This window comes from Pelophylax lessonae (assembly GCF_965119305.1).
Source record: "Pelophylax lessonae genome assembly, chromosome: 7".
NCBI classification, from domain to species: Eukaryota; Metazoa; Chordata; class Amphibia; order Anura; family Ranidae; genus Pelophylax; species Pelophylax lessonae.
The window spans coordinates 249,866,650-249,888,596 of record NC_138774.1 but is presented as its reverse complement, the minus strand read 5'-3'; the positions used below and the strand labels follow the sequence as shown (position 1 = coordinate 249,888,596).

At 41.8% G+C, this 21,947-nt stretch overlaps 1 protein-coding gene across 1 annotated transcript in view; it reads right to left on the bottom strand.

Annotated features, from left to right (window-relative positions):
• Positions 1-21,947, bottom strand: part of L1CAM (L1 cell adhesion molecule) — a 1,053,451-nt gene that overhangs the window by 756,632 nt on the left and 274,872 nt on the right. Inside the window, exon 8 of the mRNA XM_082263926.1 lies at positions 5,183-5,314. Within this exon, the coding sequence (XP_082120052.1) occupies positions 5,183-5,314 (132 nt within the window). The remainder of the gene's footprint in view (positions 1-5,182; positions 5,315-21,947) is intronic.

Sequence of the window (21,947 nt, the reverse complement as noted above, 5' to 3'; positions counted from 1 at the left end):
GCAGACAGAGTGACAGACAACAACAACACCACGCACGAGCCAAGGCCTGCTGCAAGGTAAGTAAGGAAAGGGCACACACAACAAACACAAAAGCGCTTGGGTGGACTTTTAATTGCTACTTTATTAAAGACAATCTGCCCAGTTTCCAGCAGTAATGTCCTAGCTGAGCTGGTGAGGCAGGCTGGCGATGGGCATAGTGGGGTGGGATGGGGATGATGAGGCAGGCTGGAAATGGTCAAGCAGACTGGGGATGGTGAGGCAGGTTGGGGATGGAGATGATGAGGCAAGCTAGGGATGGAGATGGTGAGGCAAGCTGGGGATAAGGAGACAGGCTGAGGATGGAGATGATGAGGCAGGGTGGAGATAGTTAGGCAGGGTGGGGACTCTCTGCCTGATCCCATCCCTCCAAGAGCCATCCCTTTGCCTGATCCCATCCCTCCCACCGCCATCCCTCTGCCTCATCCCATCCCTCCCACCGCCATTACTCTGCCTGATCCCATCCCTCCCATCACCATCCCTCTGCCTGATCCCATCCCTCTGCCTGATCCCATCCCCCCCACCGCCATCCCTCTGCCTGATCCCATCCCTCTGCCTGATCCCATCCCTCCCACCACCATCCCTCTGCCTGATCCCATCCCTCCCACCGCCATCCCTCTGCCTGATCCCATCCCTCCCACCACCATCCCTCTGCCTCATCCCATCTCTCCCACCGCCATCCCTCTGCCTCATCCCATCTCTCCCACCGCCATCCCTCTGCCTCATCCCATCCCTCCCACCGCCATCCCTCTGCCTCATCCCATCCCTCCCACCGCCATCCCTCTGCCTGATCCCATGTCTCCCACTGCCATCCCTCTGCCTGATCCCATCCTTCTGCCTGATCCCATCCCTTCCACCGCCATCCTTCAGCCTGATCCCATCCCTCCCACCGCCATCCCTCTGTCTGATCTCCACCCCTCCCATGAGACAGTGGTGATGGGGGGAATAGGGATGACATCAGTAGCGGTGGTGGTGGGGAGGTGGGGATGGGGATGACATCAGTGGCAATGGTGGTGAGGATAGGGATGACATCAGAGGCAGTGAACATTGTCATTCCTATCCCCACCACCACTATCAATGATGTCATCCTTATCCCCACCACCACTGCCACTGATGTTATCCCTATCCTTACCACTACTCCCACTGATGTCATCCCTATCCTCAACACCGTCACTGATGTTATCTCTATCCCAACCACCACTGATGTTATCTCTATCCCAACCACCACTGATGTCAACGCTATCCCCACCACCACCGCCACTGATGTCATCCCTATCCCCACCACTGCCACTGATGTCATCCCAATCCCCATTGCCACTGATGTCATTCCTATTCCCACTGCCACTGATGTAACCCCTATCCCCACCACCACTGCCACTGATGTCACCCCTATCTCCACCACCACTGATGTCACCCCTATCCCCACTACCACTGCCACTGATGTCATTCCTATTCCCACTGCCACTGATGTCATCCCTATCCCCACCTCCACTGCCACTGATGTCATCCCTATCCTACCACCACTACTGATGTCATCCCTATCCCACCACCCCCATACGAAACTACATACAAATTTTGGGGGCGCCTGTGAACAAAAACCTTGATTTTACTACACAGGATCATTATTCATGGTTAACTCTGAACTGATGACCTCTATGATCTTTAATAGCTTTGCCTATGGAAAATATAGGGTACTGAAATGTGTTGCTATTTTCAGGCATGCATAGTCTTAAGGTTTGACATGTTGGGTATTTATTTACTTGACACAAACTCATCTTTTATATTTTACCCAAAAATTGGGTAATATATTTTAAATGTACCCTAAAATTACCTGTTATCTCTTAGCCTGGGTTCACACTAAATGCGGACTGCATCTAAAAAGCAACCCATCCATGCAAACAGATTGCGGAGTGTATGTTAGGTTAACGACACCCCGCAATCGGTTTTCAAAACACAGCGCGATTTGCAGAATCGGATCGCATGGGTGTGCAGGCTAAATATAACTAAAAAACATAGAGAAACTGGTAGTTGTTCATCATTGGTCATTTTGTTTAAAAAAAAAAAAAAATGGGCTGCTCAGCCTAAAATGCCCGGGCCTATTTTTTGTCCCAGTCTGGGCCTGTCAGGTGGGGAAACATGCTCCTGAGACTCCATGAGGAAAAGGGGGAACCCACCAGCAAAAAAGTGTCTAGCAATGCTAGGGGACTCACCCACGAAGGCACCGCACATGTATTACCACAGGGGTACCCGAAAGCAGAGCACCGCACAACCTGCAGTAGAGAGAGGGAGGGACCCCACCAGAGTAGCACCAGTCTGCACCAGAGATAGCCTGTATCCATGTGCGGCGTCCAGGGGAAAAGAAAACCCAGGAGTCAACACCAGGGGAAAAGGAGCCCCACAGCCATATTCACCACCCAGAGGATCCACTGTCATGGCTGCAGCTCCTAATGCATGCCGGACCAACCAAACATGGCCGTTGGCATAGAGAATCACACAGGCCCCAATACAATGGCGCTGACCATTGCAAAATGGCCATCACACGCAGTGCCCATGAGGCTCCCAGGGACCCAGAAGGGACCCCTGGAGCCCAGGCCACATCCACAATGAAAGGGGGGCTCCAGGCACAGGACCACAAACAGCCAGCACCCACAACAGCCTGCTGGCGGTATGCCCACCCGCCCCCGCTGGCGAGACTGGGGGGATCTAGCTATCCAGCCTGTCGCCCAGCCTGTCAGTTGATTGTAGATCTCACAGGAAAAGAAACAGAAGAAAAATTCCATTAAAAGGAAAAAAATGCCTGGACCAAAGATCCAGGCAGGGAACTAGGTCCCTACTTTTTACTAGGCAGAAAAAAAAACTGAAGGCCTATAGCAGAGAGGGGGATGTATACCAGCTAGGACTACCCATAGGCATAGCCACGTATTTTTTCTGCCTAGTATCCTACCCCTGTAGGGAGCGATATAATCCTATGATTCAGAATATGGAGCGCTGTGTCCATCAATAAACAAAAGAGAAATTTATTTTTATACAATCTATAGACAATAGATGGGTATAAAGGGAAAAAAGTTATTCTATTGTCTGTACAGTTTAAAACAACATTAAAATTTTCTGGTAAAAAGTGTGGCAAAGTTATTTGTAAATTACGGTAAATAAAGGCATTTTTGCATTTATATTTTCACAACAATGCAAAAAAAAATGAAGGGTAGGTAGGGGTTAATAAGTGCAAATATCAAAGGATCCTACGAGCTACTACGACCAATACTATTTCAATCAAGCCAGCTGCAAGCACTGATCACCATCTCATACTAAAGTGTATAGTGCCATAATAAAAAAACCTTTGTGCTGCGCTAAATAATATCATATAAAACAATCAAAAATTATTGAAAAATACCAACTGCTAAAACCTGTGACAAGTGTGTGATATACTATAAATACCATGTGAATATCCCCCCTGATGAAGACATGTGACCCTGTGGCGATACGCCACAGGGTCACATTGAAGGCTAGTGAAGGCACCCGGCGGCTAGGCAGAACCAGCTCCCGGGAGTGTAGACTGATGGCTTGCAGGCACGAATGAAACTGCTGTTGGAGAATATTTTGTATGTTTAGACTGGTGCGCTGGAAGCAACAGCAAAATGTGAGTACCCATACTATTGTTTTTAATAAAGATATGCTTTTAAGGGTATAAGCACTATTGAATTCTTTCTTCGTATGTGGCCTTGCAACGGTGCTGTGGAGGAGTGGAGTGAGAAGACAAGCAGTACGTATTGGGGCCAACTGGATTCTCATCCCCAGGCCAGGGAGAGGCAAAAAGGCATTATTAGACCGAGCTTAAGTGCGAGGTCACATCATTTGAGGTGGGAACCCAACTTTAAGGAGGGGGGGGCACTCATCGTGGTGGCACATGGATGTGTTAATTTAACTGCACGAAAGAAGAAAAAAGAGTGAGCACCCTAAACAACACGAATGTCGGTAGCGGGAAGGTTCATCACATCATTTTTACATAAAATTTGCATAGTTGTGGACTTTGTTTTTAAAGAAGTATTTCATTATATCACAAGTATTAATAGTTCACATATTATCTATAGTATGGCACACACTTGTCACAACTGAGGTTTTAGCATTATTCATTAATTTTGATTGTTTTATATGATATTATTTAGTGCAGCACTAAGGTATGTTTTATTAAGGGGTAACAAGTGCTTAATTAAGCTGCACTATTGCACAAATTAGCACACCAGGGGCTACTTCAATGTCTATCCCAATTTAGTAGCAGCAGCTGAGAGAACCCCAAAATCCCAGTGGGGAGATAACATGCATATAAAGTCAATGCTCACTTTCAGCAATCCTAAACATAATTCTAAAAAGTCCCACTATTAGCAATCTAAAATCAATATAACTACTGTAAATCTAAAAAAGCAAGGGAGAAACCCTAAGGAATGTATAAACATTCATATAGCCCATAACAATTTGTAGAATAATTAATTAACTTTTAAGTTGTACTATGCGCAGTTACCCATATCCATCTTTATCCCCATATTCCCATTCCAGCAGTTGAAAATTCACATCAAGCTGATGGTTATTCTGCCCGCATTGGCTGCTAAAACAGGATAGCCAAAGGTGAGGTGGCAGAAACAACCTATAGATGAATATACATGTTCGCCAGCATACCATGGATCTTGCATAGTAGTCCAAAAATGTTTTATTACGATAGGATCACATAATAGCAAGGTAAGTGCAATGTTTCAGAGCCATGTAGGGCCCCTTCATCAAGCATGTGGACCTCATGTGAATGCCGTTCATCACATACCTGACGAAGGGGTCCTGCGTGGCTCTGAAACGTTGCACTTACCTTGTTATGTTATGATGTGATCCTTTCGCAATAAAAAAGTTTTTGGACTGCTATGCAAGATCCATGCTGTGCTGGAGAACATGTATACTTATCTGTCATACATCCGTTGTCCAGCTGGTGATCACTGCATTATAGATGTGCCTGTATTCAGGAATGTGTGCAATGGGAATATGAACTATACAACCTATTGATGCACGCTCTTTTATCTTCAGTCTGACAGAGTCAAATTATAAAAACAAAACAAAGGAAAAGATACAAGATTAGACTAAGGTTTAGTAGACTTTAATTTCATACCTTTTACAGGTTCACCATTAATTTTCCAGGTAATCTTGGGTTTGGGCTTGCCATCTACATCACAGGTGAATTTTACATGTTCTCCTGGACTGCGGATTTTATCTTTTGGCCTGTTAACCCAATGAGGGGCAGCTAGCAAGGTAAACAATGTAAGAACATAATAAAGTAAGTAAGAGAATGGTATAGATGATATTTTTATTATAGACTGTAAAAAGAAGAAAAAAATATTTTTGTTTAAACTGTTCTTAGAAGATGTCAAATTCCTGTAGGAAATGTATAGTTTTGTATACAGCCATGTGCAAAAAATAAGTAAACCCCCCAAGAAAATTGTTGTTGTCTTTAACATATTTGAACAGGTTAACATTAGATTCTCAAACAATGCCAAAAGATAAAGGTACTTAAACAAATGATACATAAAATGTATGTACTTTTTCTCAGAATCTAATTAATGAGAACTAGGATTTTTTCTGTTTCTTTTTACTTGTAAAATCATTTTCTTGGGAGTACATTCCAGGAATTCATAATCCTGACTATGTGGGTTAATATTGATTGGACCCTGGGAAAACAATTTGAGCCCTAACATGGCATCAAAAGGGCACAGTATGGGGAGGGGGAGGTCAGCATGGCACAGTAAAGGGGGTCAGGAGAGTGCAGGGCATGGTGCAGGAAGTGAGGGCAAAGTACAGAGAGGTCAGGAGGGAACACACTAGGGAGGTCGAGATTGCACACACCAGGGGGGGTTTGGAATCAGATTCTTAGTTCCTGAACTAACCGCTTACCTGCTTCTGCCAATCTTTGCTTGACAGGTGCAAATTGACTTCTTGTCCTAGCCCCTTTGAGGAATTACAGTATTTGTTATGTGATTTTCCCCCATTACAGTCAATTTCCCAAATTTACTTAATACAGTCCTTTCTCTCTCATCCCAATCTCCCAGCTATATAGCAGTATGAGCTATATGAGAAAAAGAATTAGACACAAATGTCAAAGCGTTTATTCTCTCACATAAACATGCTCAAGAAAAAAAATGTTACAATCCCCTTGTTGGTATATATCAGGGGTCCCAAACTTTTCAGTATGAGGGGCACATTGTAGATTTTACAAATATTTGGGGGCCAAAAAAAGCAGTTATTTATAAATATATATAAAAAAAGTGTAAAATTAATATACAGTATTTTACACTGATCTTTTTTGTAATCAGCATGTTGAGAACAAAAGAGAAACAACTTTAGTAAAACAAAGCAAAGGCATTCAAAAGAAACTTGAGCCTGTCATATAGGTTGAAGAAAAATAAAATTAGTCTGCACCTTTCAACACAGAACTGGAAGTTTTGAGTGAACAGCAAAACATAATGCAAAGAATTTTGTACATCATGTTCACAAAACATTAAACATGTTCAAAAATGTTATGTAAATGATGAAAGTGATTATTTAATTTCAAAATTTCACTGTACTTGAGCTTGAGGCGCCAATTATTAGAAATAGACTTCAAATGATCATCCGAAAAATGTGCTCGATATTTGGACTTGACATTCATCATTTTTGAAAATGTTTGTTTACTCACCTGTTGTACCAAAAACTGCCACAAGTCTACGAGCAAATACCTTCAAATTTGGAAACTGCTCAGGCTGCAAATATTTGTAAATTTGGATCAAATTTACTTCTTTATATTTGTCATTCGGCATGACATATGATTGTAGGTCAATAATTTCTAATTGAAACTGACTTGGGAGTGTTTCAACATTGCAGTCAAATGTATTTTGAAACTGTTTTATTTCATCCGTTTTCCCATCAAGATCGGAAAATCGCTCCTGAAATTTTCTTTGCAAGTCCTGAATGATTTCATTTGCAAATGAAGAAGGAAATTCTGTTTCATTTCCCTCATTAGGTTTTTCACAACATTTAAAACTATGCAAATTATGAACTTTCACTTGTCCTTCTAATGAGTTTTGCCCTGAATGACTTGACATGCACAAATAGGTCACAAATCAAGTATGTTTCACCCTAAAATTTCAGATTCATTTGATTCATATGGTCTGTCAAATATGAAAAAAATGCCAGTCAGTGTTTGAGAAAAGTGGTTTAGGTAGATTCTTTTCTGTTAGAAGTGAACTTATTTCTTCTCTAAGCTGAAAGAAGCATGATAGAACTGTTTCACAACTAAGCTATCAAACTGCTGTAGTTTATAATAAGTCAATGTACTTTGAATCAATTTCTTTTAGAAAACCAAGAAACTGGCGATGCTTAAACCCGTGAGATTGAATAAAGTTCACTACTGAAACAACAGGGCCGAGATATATCCCGGGTAACTATAGGCCGGTCAGCCTAACATCAGTAGTCTGCAAGATTTTGGAGGGGACCATATACAAAACTTTAGTAATGAAAACTGTACTATTAGTAGTAATCAGCATGGATTCATGAAAAATCGTTTGCAAAGGCCTTTGACACCGTTCCCCACAAACGCTTACTGTACAAACTAAGGAATGTAGGTATGGACCATAGCATGAGTACCTGGATAGAGAACTGGCTCCAGGGGAGAGTCCAGAGGGTGGTGATAAACGGGGAGTACTCGGATTGGGCGGGTGTGGAAAGTGGGGTCCCCAAGGTTCTGTCCTGGGACCAATCTTGTTTAATTTATTCATACATTATCTAGAGGAGGGGACATCTAGCACAATCTCAGTATTTGCGGATGATACTAAACTAAGCATGCCAATATCTTCTATTCAGGATGTGGAAATCTTAAAGCGGACCTGAACAAAATAATGGGGTGGGCAACTACATGGCAGATGAGGTTTAATGTTGAAAAATGTAAAGTAATGCACTTGGGCGTAAGAAACACGAAAGCAAGCTACTCACTAGGGGGAAACCTCTGGGTGAATCTAAGATGGAAAAGGGCCTGGGGGTCCTAGTGGACAACAAACAGGCTTGGCAGTGGCATGCAATGCCAAGCCGCTGCAAGCAAAGCCAACAGAATACTGGAATGTATAAAAAAGGGGATTCACTCCAGAAATAAAGAGTTTATTCTTACAAGACTCTGGTCTGGCCACATCTGGAGTATGCTGTCCAGTTCTGGGCACCGGTCCTCAGGAAGGATGTGCTGGAACTGGAGAGAGTCCAGAGAAGGGCAACAAAAATAATTAGGGGAATGGATGGCATTGGCTATGAGGAAAGACTACAAGCATTGAACTTATTCTCTCTGGCAAAGAGACGCTTGAGGGGGGATATGATATTAATGTACAAATACTGTACTGGTGAGGACCCTTGCATAAGGAACAAATGTTTTAGAGAAAGGGAATACAATAAGACACATGGCCACTCACTAAAACTAGAGGAAAAACGGTTTAACCTTAAAATACGTAAGAGGTTCTTCACTGTCAGAGCAGTAAGGATATGGAATTCGCTTCCACAAGCAGCCGTATCAGCAGGGAGCATCGATAGTTTCAAAAAACTATTAGATGGGCACCTTAAAGACCACAACATACAGGGGGTATACAATGTACTAACACACACACACACACATCATAGGTTGAACTGGATGGACTGATGTCTTTTTTCAACCTCACAAACTATGTAACTAAGTATGTTTAAATGTGAATGGTGCACTTTTCTATGTGAAAAAATAATGTGTATAAAAGGTGAAAAATTTTTGAACACTCAAAATATGATATATAAACCACAAAATAACAAAGAAATATATATATGGTTCTCCGCAAATATGAAAAACTCATAAGTGATATGACAAATCAAGATTTGTTATAACAATAATACATTGAACAAAAATATTCAATAATCCAATGTGTAGAAAAGTCCACACGTGTAAAGGGGTGATTTTCCTTCAAACTTATGTGATGAAAAAAACGAACGAAACGAAAGTATATGTGAAGAGTCCAATATTAAATCAATAAAATGATGAGTGATTGAATTATCCCTCCACCTTGTGAAATGCCTCCTTACCCGGCGGAAATAAGGTAAGTGCCTTAAATATAATCCTGTAATTGTGACATATAGATATCCATGTGAACACCTCCAATCATGCACTGATCCCCCGGTGCCAAAGCAATGCCAGCCTATTACCAAATAAAGAAGAAAAACCAGCCTTTCAATCAACAGTTGAAAACTGCAGGCACTCTTCCTGTCTCCTTCAATGAGGCTAGATGGCTATCGGCTCACACTGTGAATCCACAGCCTACATAAAAAATATATATGAGAAGCTGATAGTGCATTACCTTTGATATATTTTATTGAATAAAAAGATTGCACTTAAATGTTACAGATGATTCCGGCATATAATTGGTACAAAACCAGGTATATTCAAGACGGAGAGGATCTCTGGTATGACTCGTGTCCAGCTGCAGCGCGGACCCCGAGTGACGTAATGACGGCACGCCTCCCTCCTGACGTGTTTCCTCCAATAGGGCTTCAACTGAGAATGGGATATAGGCGGGCGCCGTCATTTCCGCCTATTTATACAGGAAAGAAGGTGCTAAGCCTTCCAGTGTTTGCAAAGAATGTCCCGAAAACCGGAAGTGATTCTTTTATACAGCGACTCGCGTACATTAAGGCATTTACATATTAAAACCAATAGTATGTTAAAACAATTACGTATTTTTATTTAAAATTAAAAAGGCTTATGTATTCTAATTTATTGGTAAACAAACCGTTTTGTACTTTAAAAAAAAATTCTTGCTTGTGACACCGGAAGGAAGATTCTTCTGTAGTTTCCTGTTTAGGTGTTATAAAGGGACACCTTCCCAGTGTTAATTATCTATATTTATGTATAAGTAAAACCTATACACTATTAGACATTTATAACTATTGTATTTAAATTTTAAAATGCATACATATACATAAAATTAATTCATTTCATTATATATTAAAAATAGAAAAATATTTAAAAATGTATAAAAGGTATGAAATATGTGATAAAATATAATGAAATAAAATGAATGTATAAAAGGATATCGGGAAAGTTATTTAGCTGTTATTAATGTGGGAATTAATATCCCATTCTATGTTGTGTCCTCGAGGCTGGGAGCATTTCAATTCAAGAATCCAGAAAGTCTCCCTTTCTGAAAATTCTTCTTTTTAAATTACTCACTCTCCAATGTGGGGTATGTTTCTCTATGGCAATGATTTTCATTTTTTGGGGGTTCTTTTGATGGCATTTGCATAATGTTGGGATACACTATGTCCAGGGAAACCTTTGTAGATATTGGCTAGATGTTCTCCTACTCACACACTAGTGGTGCGTATAGTTCTTTCCACATATTGTTTGTTACATTCACACTGTAACAAATAGATAACTCCTTTTGTGTAGCAAGAAATGAGTTCTTTGATAGGATATTCTTTGCCTGTAATACTAGATGAAAATTTCTTGGTTCTTACAGTGTGTGCTTCTTTGCAAATTCTGCAGTTTCCACAGGGATAGAATCCTTTCATATCTGGAAAAATTCTTGTAATTGTTGGTTTTTCAACTGGGTTTTGAGCTATCAATTTTTTGATGTTTGTAGCTTTTTTAAAAATAATTTTAGGTTGCTCGGGTATTGCTGGTCCTAAAATTTTATCTCCTTGCAACACTCCCCGGTATTTGCGAAATACATGATTCAGCCATTTGTAGCTAGTGGAAAATTGGGTGGTAAAGGCAAATTCAGAATGATGTTGGGACCCCTTTAAGTCCTTTTTCCTCACTGGCTCTGTCAAAACAGATTGTTTGACTAGGCTGATTTCCTGTTTTCTTGGTTCAATTTGTGCGAGTCGTATCCTTTTTCCAAAAATCTTTGTTTTAACAACAAAGCTTGATTTTGAAAGTCTTTATCGTCAGTACAGTTTCTTCGGATTCTTCTAAATTGACTTTTAGGTACGGAGTTCAGCCATTTGGGATGATGACAACTATCCAGGGTAATAAAGCCATTTTTATCATTGGGCTTGAAATAAGAGCGAGTCGCAAAACTTGAGCCTTTTCTATAGATGGTTAGATCCAGAAAATGGATGGAACTTCTACTATATTGATATGAAAACCTTATTCCCCAATTATTACAGTTTAGGTCTTTCATTTATCTCTCGAGTGATTCTTCATCTCCTTGCCAAATTAGTAAAGTGTCATCAATATATCTTCTCCATATCACCAATTCCTTGGCTCTATTGGTGAAGATGTTCTGATCTTCCCACAATGCCATAAACAAGTTGGCTAAGCTTGGGGCAAATTTAGCCCCCATTGCAACACCCGTCCGTTGAAGATAAAATTTCTGGTTATAATAAAAATAATTATGCTCCATCCCAAAGATGAGCAAATCCAGAATGAATCTTTTTTGGTTAAAAGGAATTTCATAGTTGGCATCTAAAAAAGTACTCACAGCTTCATACCCCATGTCATGTGGTATCACTGTATATAATGAAGTTACATCTGCTGTAACTAACAACACTTCTCCTGGAATTTCTAGTTGTGTCATTTCTTTAATACACTGTGATGTATCTTTGAGGTATGCGGGAGTTTCTTGTACTAATGGCTGTAAAAAGTAGTCTACATAATTTCCAATTCTCAAAGTGAGTCGATCCTACTCACAATGGGCCTTCCCGGTGGTCTAGTTAGGCTGTTATGAATTTTTGGAAGATAGTAAATAGTAGGAATTCTGGGACATAAAGGAACCAAAAATTCTTTTTCTTTCTTATTCAGAATCCCCTTGTTGTGACCTTCTTCAACTAATTTTTCCAGTTTCTTTTTAAATTTTGTGGTGGGATTTTTCTTCAAAATTTCATATGTTTTGTTGTCTGATAAAAGGTTATCCATTTCTTGTAGATAATCATTTTTGTGGAGCAACACGATCCCTCCACCTTTATCGGCTGGTCTCACTATAAGGTTTTTGTTTTCACACAACTTTTTTATACCTTTATTCAAATCCATTTGCGGCTTATTCTCCACATGTTTTTCCTCCAATTCTTTAATTACAAGATCTCTAAATATAGTTACTTGTTGACTTTGTAAACCCGGAGGGTTAAATAGAGAAGCATTTCTCAACCCAGAGGGAATAGAGGAATATGGCTGATATGAAACATAGTTTCTTTCTCCAGCTTTCGACAAAAAATGTCTTTTTACATTCAATTTTCTGATGAACTTGTGGATGTCCACAAAGGTCTCAAACTTGTTTAGAGCCTTCTTGGGTGCATATTTCAACCCTTTACTTAAGGTATGTTGTTCAGATTCTGTTAGTTCAATGCCATTCAAATGAAATATTCCTTGTGTATCTTTATTACTTTTGTTACGTTTGGAGCCACCTCTACATCCTCTTTTTGTTACTTTCTTTTTTTGCCTTTCTTGTGGCCCTGTCCTAAAAAAATTTTCTTAGCAGACTTAATCGGCTTCTCACTTAATAGGGTTTCAAATATATCTTCTCTTTCCTCATATCTCTCATTTCTCAATGGTTCAAATCTATTTTGAGAATACTGAGGGTAAAACCTTGGGGTATGTGGAGAGTCTGAATAATTTCCCATATAATCCATTGGAACACGTCTAGGGGATCTGGATCTGGAGCGTCTGTATTGTCTTTCTCTGGAATAATGTCCATACTCTTGCTCCTTTCTGTAAAATTCTTGTCCAGAAGGGCGTGATCTATCCCTTTTATTTTCTACTTTCTTCTTCCCCTTGTTGTTAGACGTGTTCTCTTTAAGGTTTTTAAATTTTTGAGAATGATTTTTTTTTTTGGTTCCAAGGTATTCTTTGATGTTGTCGGTTCCTGATTGTCAGGTTCCTTTCTGATTGCCCCTTTAGTTTCTCTAAAACCCATGGGGACTGTACTTTTTCCAGGAGCATTATCCCCTGAAGCTTTTTCCATTTCTCCTGGATTTTTTTCTGTTTCAACCATATTTAGTTGCCATTTGAAGACTTTGCCTGCCCGATAGTCTTCTAAATCTCTGAAATACTTAAAAAGGACTTAAAGGGGTCCCAACATCATTCTGAATTTGCCTTTACCACCTAATTTTCCACTAGCTACAAATGGCTGAATTATGTATTTCGCAAATACTGGGGAGTGTTGCAAGGAGATAAAATTTTAGGACCAGCAATACCCGAACAACCTAAAATTATTTTTAAAAAAGCTACAAACATCAAAAATTTGATAGCTCAAAACCCAGTTGAAAAACCAACAATTACTAGAATTTTTCCAGATATGAAAGGATTCTATCCCTGTGGAAACTGCAGAATTTGCAAAGAAGCACACACCGTAAGAACCAAGAAATTTTCATCTAGTATTACAGGCAAAGAATATCCTATCAAAGAATTCATTTCTTGCCACACAAAAGGAGTTATCTATTTGTTACAGTGTGAATGTAACAAACAATATGTGGGAAGAACTATACGCACCACTAGTGTGCGAGTAGGAGAACATCTAGCCAATATCTACAAAGGTTTCCCTGGACATAGTGTATCCCAACATTATGCAAAATGCCATCAAAAGAACCCCAAGAAAATGAAAATCATTGCCATAGAGAAACATACCCCACATTGGAGAGGGAGTAATTTAAAAAGAACAATTTCCAGAAGGGAGACTTTCTGGATTTTTGAATTGAAATGCTCCCGGCCTCGAGGACACAACATAGAATGGGATATTAATTCCCACATTAATAACAGCTAAATAACTTTCCTGATATCCTTTTATACATTCATTTTATTTCATTATATTTTATCACATATTTCATAACTTTTAAACATTTTTAAATATTTTTATATTTTTAATATATAATGAAATGAATTAATTTTATGTATATATATATATGCATTTTAAAGTTGAAATACAATAGTTATAAATGTCTAATAGTGTATAGGTTTTACTTATACATAAATATAGATAATTAACACTGGGAAGGTGTCCCTTTATAACACCTAAACAGGAAACTACAGAAGAATCTTCCTTCCGGTGTCACAAGAAAGACATTTTAAACATTAGTTTTTAAAGTACAAAACGGTTAGTTTACCAATAAATTAGAATACATAAGCCTTTTTAATTTCAAATAAAAATACGTAATTGTTTTAATATACTATTGGTTTTAATATGTAAATGCCTTAATGTATGCGAGTCGCTGTATAAAAGAATCACTTCCGGTATTCGGGACATTCTTTGCAGAAACCGGAAGGCTTAGCACCTTCTTTCCTGTATAAATAGGCGGAAATGACGGCGCGCGCCTATCTCCCATTCTCAGTTGAAGCCCTATTGGAGGAAACGCGTCAGAAGGGAGGCGTGCCATCATTACGTCACTCGGGGTCCGCGCTGCAGCCGGACACGAGTCATACCAGAGATCCTCTCCGTCTTGAATATACCTGCTTTTGTACCAATTATATGTCCGAATCATCTGTAACCATGTAAGTGCAATCTTTTTATTCAATAAAATATATCAAAAGGTAATGCACTATCAGCTTCCCATATATATTTTTTATGTACGCTGTGGATTCACCGTGTGAGCCGATAGCCATCTATCCTAATTGAAGGAGACAGGAAGAGTGCCTGCAGTTTTCAACTGTTGATTGAAAGGCTGGTTTTTCTTCTTTATTTGGTAATAGGCTTGCATTGCTTTTGCACCGGGGGATCAGTGCACGATTGGAGGTGTTTACATGGATATCTATATGTCACAATTACAGGATTATATTTAAGGCACTTACCTTATTTCCGCCAGGTAAGGAGGCATTTCACAAGGTGCAGGGATAATCCAATCACTCATCATTTTATTGATTTAATATTGGACTCTTCACATATACTTTTGTTTCGTTCGTTTTTTTCATCACATAAGTTTGAAGGAAAATCACCCCTTTACACATGTGGACTTTTCTACACATTGGATTATTGAATATTTTTGTTCAATGTATTATTGTTATAACAAATTTTGATTTATCATATCACTTATGAGTTTTTCATATTTACAGAGAACCATATATATATTTCTTTGTTATTTTGTGGTTTATATATCATATTTTGAAAAATTGTTCACCTTTTATACACAGAATTTTTTCACATAGAAAAGCGCACCAATCACATTTAAACATATTATTTTCGCATATTCTGGGAGCAGCCTTTCACACAGCAGCGCACCCTTCTTTTCAACAAATATGTAACTAAGTAACTATGTAATATTTTCCACACAATCCTTGTTGATGGATAATGAAATGCAGAAGATTGGGCTTTGAGAATCCACCAACCTCAAAAGCTTTTGTGATCTGTGTAACAAAACCTTTTTTCGCATAACACATGTTTTTTCCTCCATCAATTCTCACACATTGCAGTTTATTCCACTCCAGGTTATATTCCGTCACAGTTTTTTGCAGTTCTTTGAAATGTCTTCTCCATTTACTGTGCTGTGAATGCTATGCACTGATGCTAACTCACCACAAATAATACTAAAAGTTGTGATGTATCACACACATCAGTTTATTCATCAACTGCAAGAGAATAAACAAATATTTTTTGACTTTTCTGTAATTTGAATAACTATATTGCTTCCTATATCCTCAATTCTATGAGTAACAGTATTTGGTGCAATAATAAGTTTTGAACAAATTAGCTTTTTCTGGGCATAACTCTTCCACTGCTTCTATCATACACTCCTTGATGAGATCTGTCAGTGAGTGGCTTTCCTCCTTTAGCCAATGCATACGCTACTTTGTAACTGGCCCTAGTTAAAGCTTCATTTACATTTTTCTTTCATGTATATAGAGTTTTTTGGGAAAGCAAACTGTGTTGCTTTTCCCATTGCTTTCAATTAATATATTTCTGAACACTGTTCCTGTAAATTAGGAATAACTTTGTTTAGGTGTAGTCTCATAGTGCCAATGCAAATAGTACTCCTTCAAAATTGCAAAAGTTTTGTTGAATGAGACACAAGGCTTTATCATCTGCTTGTACAAAAAAAGTACTTGATGATCTATTGTTTATTAAACAGGCAACGCTCACTGTCCACTTTTCTTTTTTCCTTCCATAACTGAAGGTGATATCTGAACATTTGAGAGTTTACACTCACATCAGAATTGAAATCAGAGTCTGCAACTCTGTGTCCCCATGAGAGCTTTTCTGCGCACCTGTATCTCCATCAGAGCCTTTCTGCAGAATTGTGTCCCCATCAGAGCCTTTCTGCACAATTGTGTCCCCATTAGAGCCTTTCTGCACAACTGTGTCCCCATCAGAGCCTTTCTGCATCTTTGTGTCCCCATCAGAGCATTGCTGCACCTTTATGTCCCCATCAGAGCCTTCCTGCACATCTGTGTCCCTGTTAGAGCCCTACTACACATCTGTGTACCCCATCAGATCCTTTCCGCACATCTGTGTCTTCGTCAGAGTCTTCCACACATCTTTTTCCTCATCAGAGTCTCCTTGCACATTGTGTTCCCATCAGGGCCTTCCACACATCTTTGTCCCCATCTGAGATTCCTTGCACATCTGTGTCCCCATCAGAGCCTTTCTGCACATCTGTGTCTCCATCAGAGCTTTTCCACACATCTGTGCCCCCATCAGAGTCTTCCCACACATCTGTGTCCCCCATAAGTCTGCCCAATATCTGTGTCCCCCAATCAGTCTCCACCACATCTGTGTCTCCATTAGAATCTCCCCAATATCTGTGTCCCCCATCAGAATCTTCCTCATATCTATGCGCCATCAGAGTCTCTCCCATATATGCGTCAATCATCAGAGTCTTCCCCTTATCTGTGTCTCCCATAAGAGTCATCTCCATATCAGTGTCCCCCATCAGAATCTCCCTCATATCTGTGTCCCCATCAGTCTCCTGTAAATCGGTGTATCCTTAGCACATTTATGTCAATTTGCCTCTTACATTGTTGTCACAGTATGGGCACACTACAGCTCTCCTGCACCTCCCGGCTTCCTCCCGTTGCTACACAAGTAGGCCGAAAACGAAAGGTTTGCTTACATAAACACCGGGCGGGGGGGGAAGGTGCTGCACTGATGTCATTGGATGCTAGGACGCCGGAGGTCCTAGCAGCCAATCCACAGCACATCGTGGCAGTACAGGTGGGGGTGGGAGAAGTGGCTTTTTTTGCCAGGCCTTGCCATACATACTGCCGATAACAGTAGCTGTTTTAAAAGCAAGCAGATTGGCAATCCTGTGCTGGCAGAGCGGGCTGGATGTGGCCTGCGGGCCGAGGCTTGGAGACCCCTGCTCTAGGGGAGCCCAGGAAACAAAGAAACATGCACAGCTATGTCCTGCCCCCTTACCCCCCCCCCCCCCAGAACCAAACACAACACCAAATATTATTTACCTTACTCATTACAGATTAACTACTGAGAAGGAATCAGTTTTACAGTTCGGAATTATTTTTTGCCCCACTGAAGCACTTGAGAAGTTGGAAACATTTAAGAATTTACATCTTTTTGCCAGGAACCTCACATACAGATACATTTTTGACGAGGAGCAACAACTATTAAAGTTCGAAAAAGATTTGGTCAAACAGGTGAAAAATTACAATATAGGCCTTATTGGGATCTACTGTTGCTGTCTGAGGAGGGAGTGAGAGAACTGGGAGTCCCTCAGTTAGATGTTCCTTCTGAGCGGTCGTACCCAACTCCTCCCATTAATTAGGTCAAACAAATCTCCTGATCTCTCTACTCACCCTAAAGTTCTGGGGATTTCTTCACCAGCTGACCAAGGAGATGAAGCAAATTATCTTTCCCACCAGAGGCGTAACTAGAACCTTCAGGGCCCGGATGCAAGAAACCATAAAGGGCCCCATTGACCCCTAGCCGGGGCGCCCCCATGGTGGCAGAAGGCCAGGGCCTGGGTGCAAGTGCGACCTTTAGGACCCTGATAGCTTCTCCACTGGTGTCAGTATTTTTCTTATTTTAGTCATTCTATTTTTTATTCTTTTTTTACCATTTTATTTTTTTACAACTTAATTTTTACATTATTTTGTGCAGTTTTTTAGGAGCCCCGTTGGGGGGGGGGGGGGGGTCTGTAAGCAAGCAATCGCAACCCCTGCCTCTCTTGTACATACACACCTGCTGGGGGGATGGGAGGGGGTTGGGATGAATGGCAGTGCTAGTGGGGATGGTGGGATAAGTGGCAGTAATGGGGGGGGTTGGGGTGAATGGAAGGGGGATGGGATAAGTGACAGTGCTGGTGGGGGATGGGATGAGTGGCAGTGTGGGGGGGATTTGTGGCAGTGCTGGGGGGAATGGGATGACTGGCAGTGCTTGTGGGGGGGGGGATGCATGGCAGTGGGGGGATAGGATGAATGGTAGTACTAGGGGGTTTGGGATGAGTGTCAGTGCTGGTGGGGGGGGAAGGGATGAGTGGCAGTGCTGGTGGGGGATGGAATGAGTGGCATTGCTGGTGGGGGATGGGATGAGTGGCAATGCTGGTGGGGGATGGGATGAGTGGCAATGCTGGTGGGGGATGAGACGAGTGGCAGTGCTGGTGGACGGACGGGATGAGTGGCAGTGCTGGTGGGGGGATGGGATGAGTGGCAGTGCTGGTGGGGGGATAGGATGAGTGGCAGTACTGGGGGGGATGGGTGGCAGTGCTGGAGGGGGGGAAGGGTTGAGTGGCAATGCTGGTGGGGGGGAAGGGATGAGTGGCAGTGCTGGTGGGGGGAAGGGATGAGTGGCAGTGGGGGGATAGGATGAGTTGCAGTACTGGGGGGGTTGGGATGAGTGACAATGCTGGTGGGGGGATAGGGTAAGTGGCAGTGCTGGTGGGGGGATGCGATGAGTGGCAGTGCTGGGGGGGATGGGGAGGAGTGACAGTGGAGGAGATAGGATGAATGGCAGTGTTAGGGGGGGTTAGGGATGAGTGGCAGTGTTGGTGGGAGGGGGCGGAAGGGATGAGTGGCAGCAGCATTCAGAATGCAGCAACAGTTCACAACAGACCTGGTGGGACAGCTATCCAAACAGGCAAGCTCACATTTTCCAATGACGTGAAGAAGCAGGTTCCAGCCAAACCAACAGCATCTGTCCTCCCCAATCATTAAGGTATTCAAAGAGATGCCACTCAAAAGTTTAATTCCTCATTTGGAACCTTTCCCTATTGCTAGTACTGACAGAGAGGGTACCTTTCCCCACATTGCTCTCTTGCATCAAGCATGCAATACCCAGGGCCCAGAGTCTTAGATAAACTCTGACACATCTAAGATGGCCACCAGAGTCAGAGGCACCAGAGTCCCCAGTGACTCAGGAAACCATCGAGGAACCCTATTCCCCATGGCTTCCTCTCCCTCTGCATTGTCGCTGCAGTTGAGCGCCAACTGCAGTGGAGACAGCAGACTTTACCTACCTACACGACCCCCCCTTTTTAACTGGTGTCCTCAGCATCGCAACAGCATGAAAACACAGTAACATGGATAACAGACAACAGAGTATAGTTAAGCAGAGCAATAAACAATTTCAAAAACATAGTCTGAATATCTTGCAGGGAGTTGACTGCGGTTAGAATGTAAAGGGAGCTGATTCTCTTGACTTTCAGCTGAGTCACATGGCAAAGGTTCGTCTTCAGCTTGTTGCTTGAGGGCCACAGATAGCAAGAGATCACACATGTCCTCCGCTTGCCCCTCACCTGGGCCCAAGGTTGCACCCTCAGACATGTCAGTAAAGTCTGTTGTGCTATGTCAGTACAATCCCTTGTGCTTGATGGGGTTGCTAGGTCAGCACAGAACTGTCAGTCTGAGTCAGTGAGGGCCAGAGGCCCGAGTACAAGGAGAAACCGGAATCTGTGTCCCAGTGGCAGTTCTTCCAGAACTTTTGACCCTCAAAAGCCATCTCTTTGTGCTTGTCCAATACCAACTGTTTGGCTTTCTGCATCCATTCCCAATGCTCCTGTACCCAAGAGCTGGGTGTTCTGGGCGGTAGGTGTTTCGGCATTCCCATCGGGAGGTCCACAGTCATTTTGCCGTATCGCCAAAAACCTTAGGAAAAAAGGGTGTGTGGTCGGTGGACTTGTGGACGGTGTTTTAGGCCAACACCACGGCCTCATGTATTGGTGCCACCAATCCCGGTGACTCGGCTCTAGAGTCCACAGCATCCCCAGAAAGGTGTGGTTAAACCACTTGCAGGAGCTGTCTTGGGGATGATAAGGAGTGGTATGGGACTTCCTGATGCCACTTAAGCAACAAAGTTCAGTCATTATCATAGACTCAAAGTTCGGGCCTTGGTCCAACAGGATTTGTCTCGGGCAGCCATACGGTTAGACAATGTGCTTCCAAAAGAGTTTTGCAGTGGTGACAGCTGTCTGGTCCTTGGTTGGTACTATCACTGTGAATTTAGTGAAGTAGTCCCATAAAGACCAGCGCATATTGATACCCAGAGGGCGTGCTGGAGATTGTCAAGAAGTTCATGGTCACCAACTCAAACTGTTCAGAGATGGTGATGGTCATGGGTGCTACCTTTTCGGGGGGGGGGGGGATTATGGATGGTACAGTTTCCACACTCCTGGCAGGCCTTGTGACAAATGGGGCAAAAAATGTACCACTAGACCGCTGACATGGAGTGCTTGGGAGACTTCCAAGATACTCAACTGGGGGACTACAACTTGAAGGACGTCCCGCTGTTTAGAAGGGATTCGGGCCAGTCGGTAGAGTACCTTGTCTTGTAACCAGAGTCACATGGATGGCCAACATCCAATAGGATTACTGCCCCAGGGACTCAGGAAACCATAGAGGAACCCTGTTCTCCATGACAACCTCTCCCTTTGCATTGCCTCTGCAATTAAGCGCCAACTGTCGTGGAGACAGCAGACTGCACCTGCCTACAGGTATAAAGAAAAAATAAACCACGATCATTTAATGCCTAGTTAGAGTGATTTGTTTGGGCGGGGCTTGTTGAGGGTGTCCAGTAGGGTGTACATTATTTCCCTTGCTTATCTTTTCTTACTTTCTTTTCCTCATTGCGATATAATTAAGGCAGCTATATTGGATTTCTATATTTTGGACTTCACCACCTCCACCACAATATAGCTATCACAGATCAACATCTTATTTGTTTTTTCTTTTCTTAAATAAGGTTTTTATTGTCATACTGGAGTGGTAAGTGGGGTCCCCAAAGGCTCAGTCCTGGGACCAATTTTGTTCAATTTATTCATAAATAGCATTGAGGACTGGATCATTAGCTCAATCTCAGTTTTTGCAGATGACACAAAATTAAGCAGGGCAATAACTTCACATGATGCAGAAATCTTACAGAATGGCCTGAAAAAAATAACAGAGTGGGCAACTATATTGGAAATGAGGTTTAATGTGGAGAAGTGTAAGGTATTGCACTTGGGGACTAAAAACAAATGCAAAATACGCTTTGTGGGGCAACCTCTGGAGGAATCAAGAATGGAGAAAGATCTGGGAGTCTTAGTAGAAGATAGACTAAGCATTAGCATGCAATGTCAAACTGCAGCTGCCAAAGCCGGCAGAATATTAGCATGCATAAGGAAGAGGATATATTCCAGAGACGAAAAATTTTAATCCTACCACTATATAAAACCATGGTCCGACCACATCTGGAGTACTCTGTCCAGTTCTGGTTGTCAATCCACAGAAAGGATGTGTTGGAACTGGAGAGAGTCCAGAGAAGGGCAACTAAGCTAAGCTAGGGATTGGATAACCTTAATTTTAAAGGAGCGCTTACAAGTGCTTGATTTATTCTCCTTGGAGAAGAGAGGCCTGAGAGGGGACATGATAGCGATTTACAAATACCTCAATGGTGACCTCAGCATAGAAAAGAAAACGATTCAGTCGCAAGGAATGTAAGAGGAAACGAGGCAATACAATGCGATTAGAGGATAAGCGGTTTAACCAT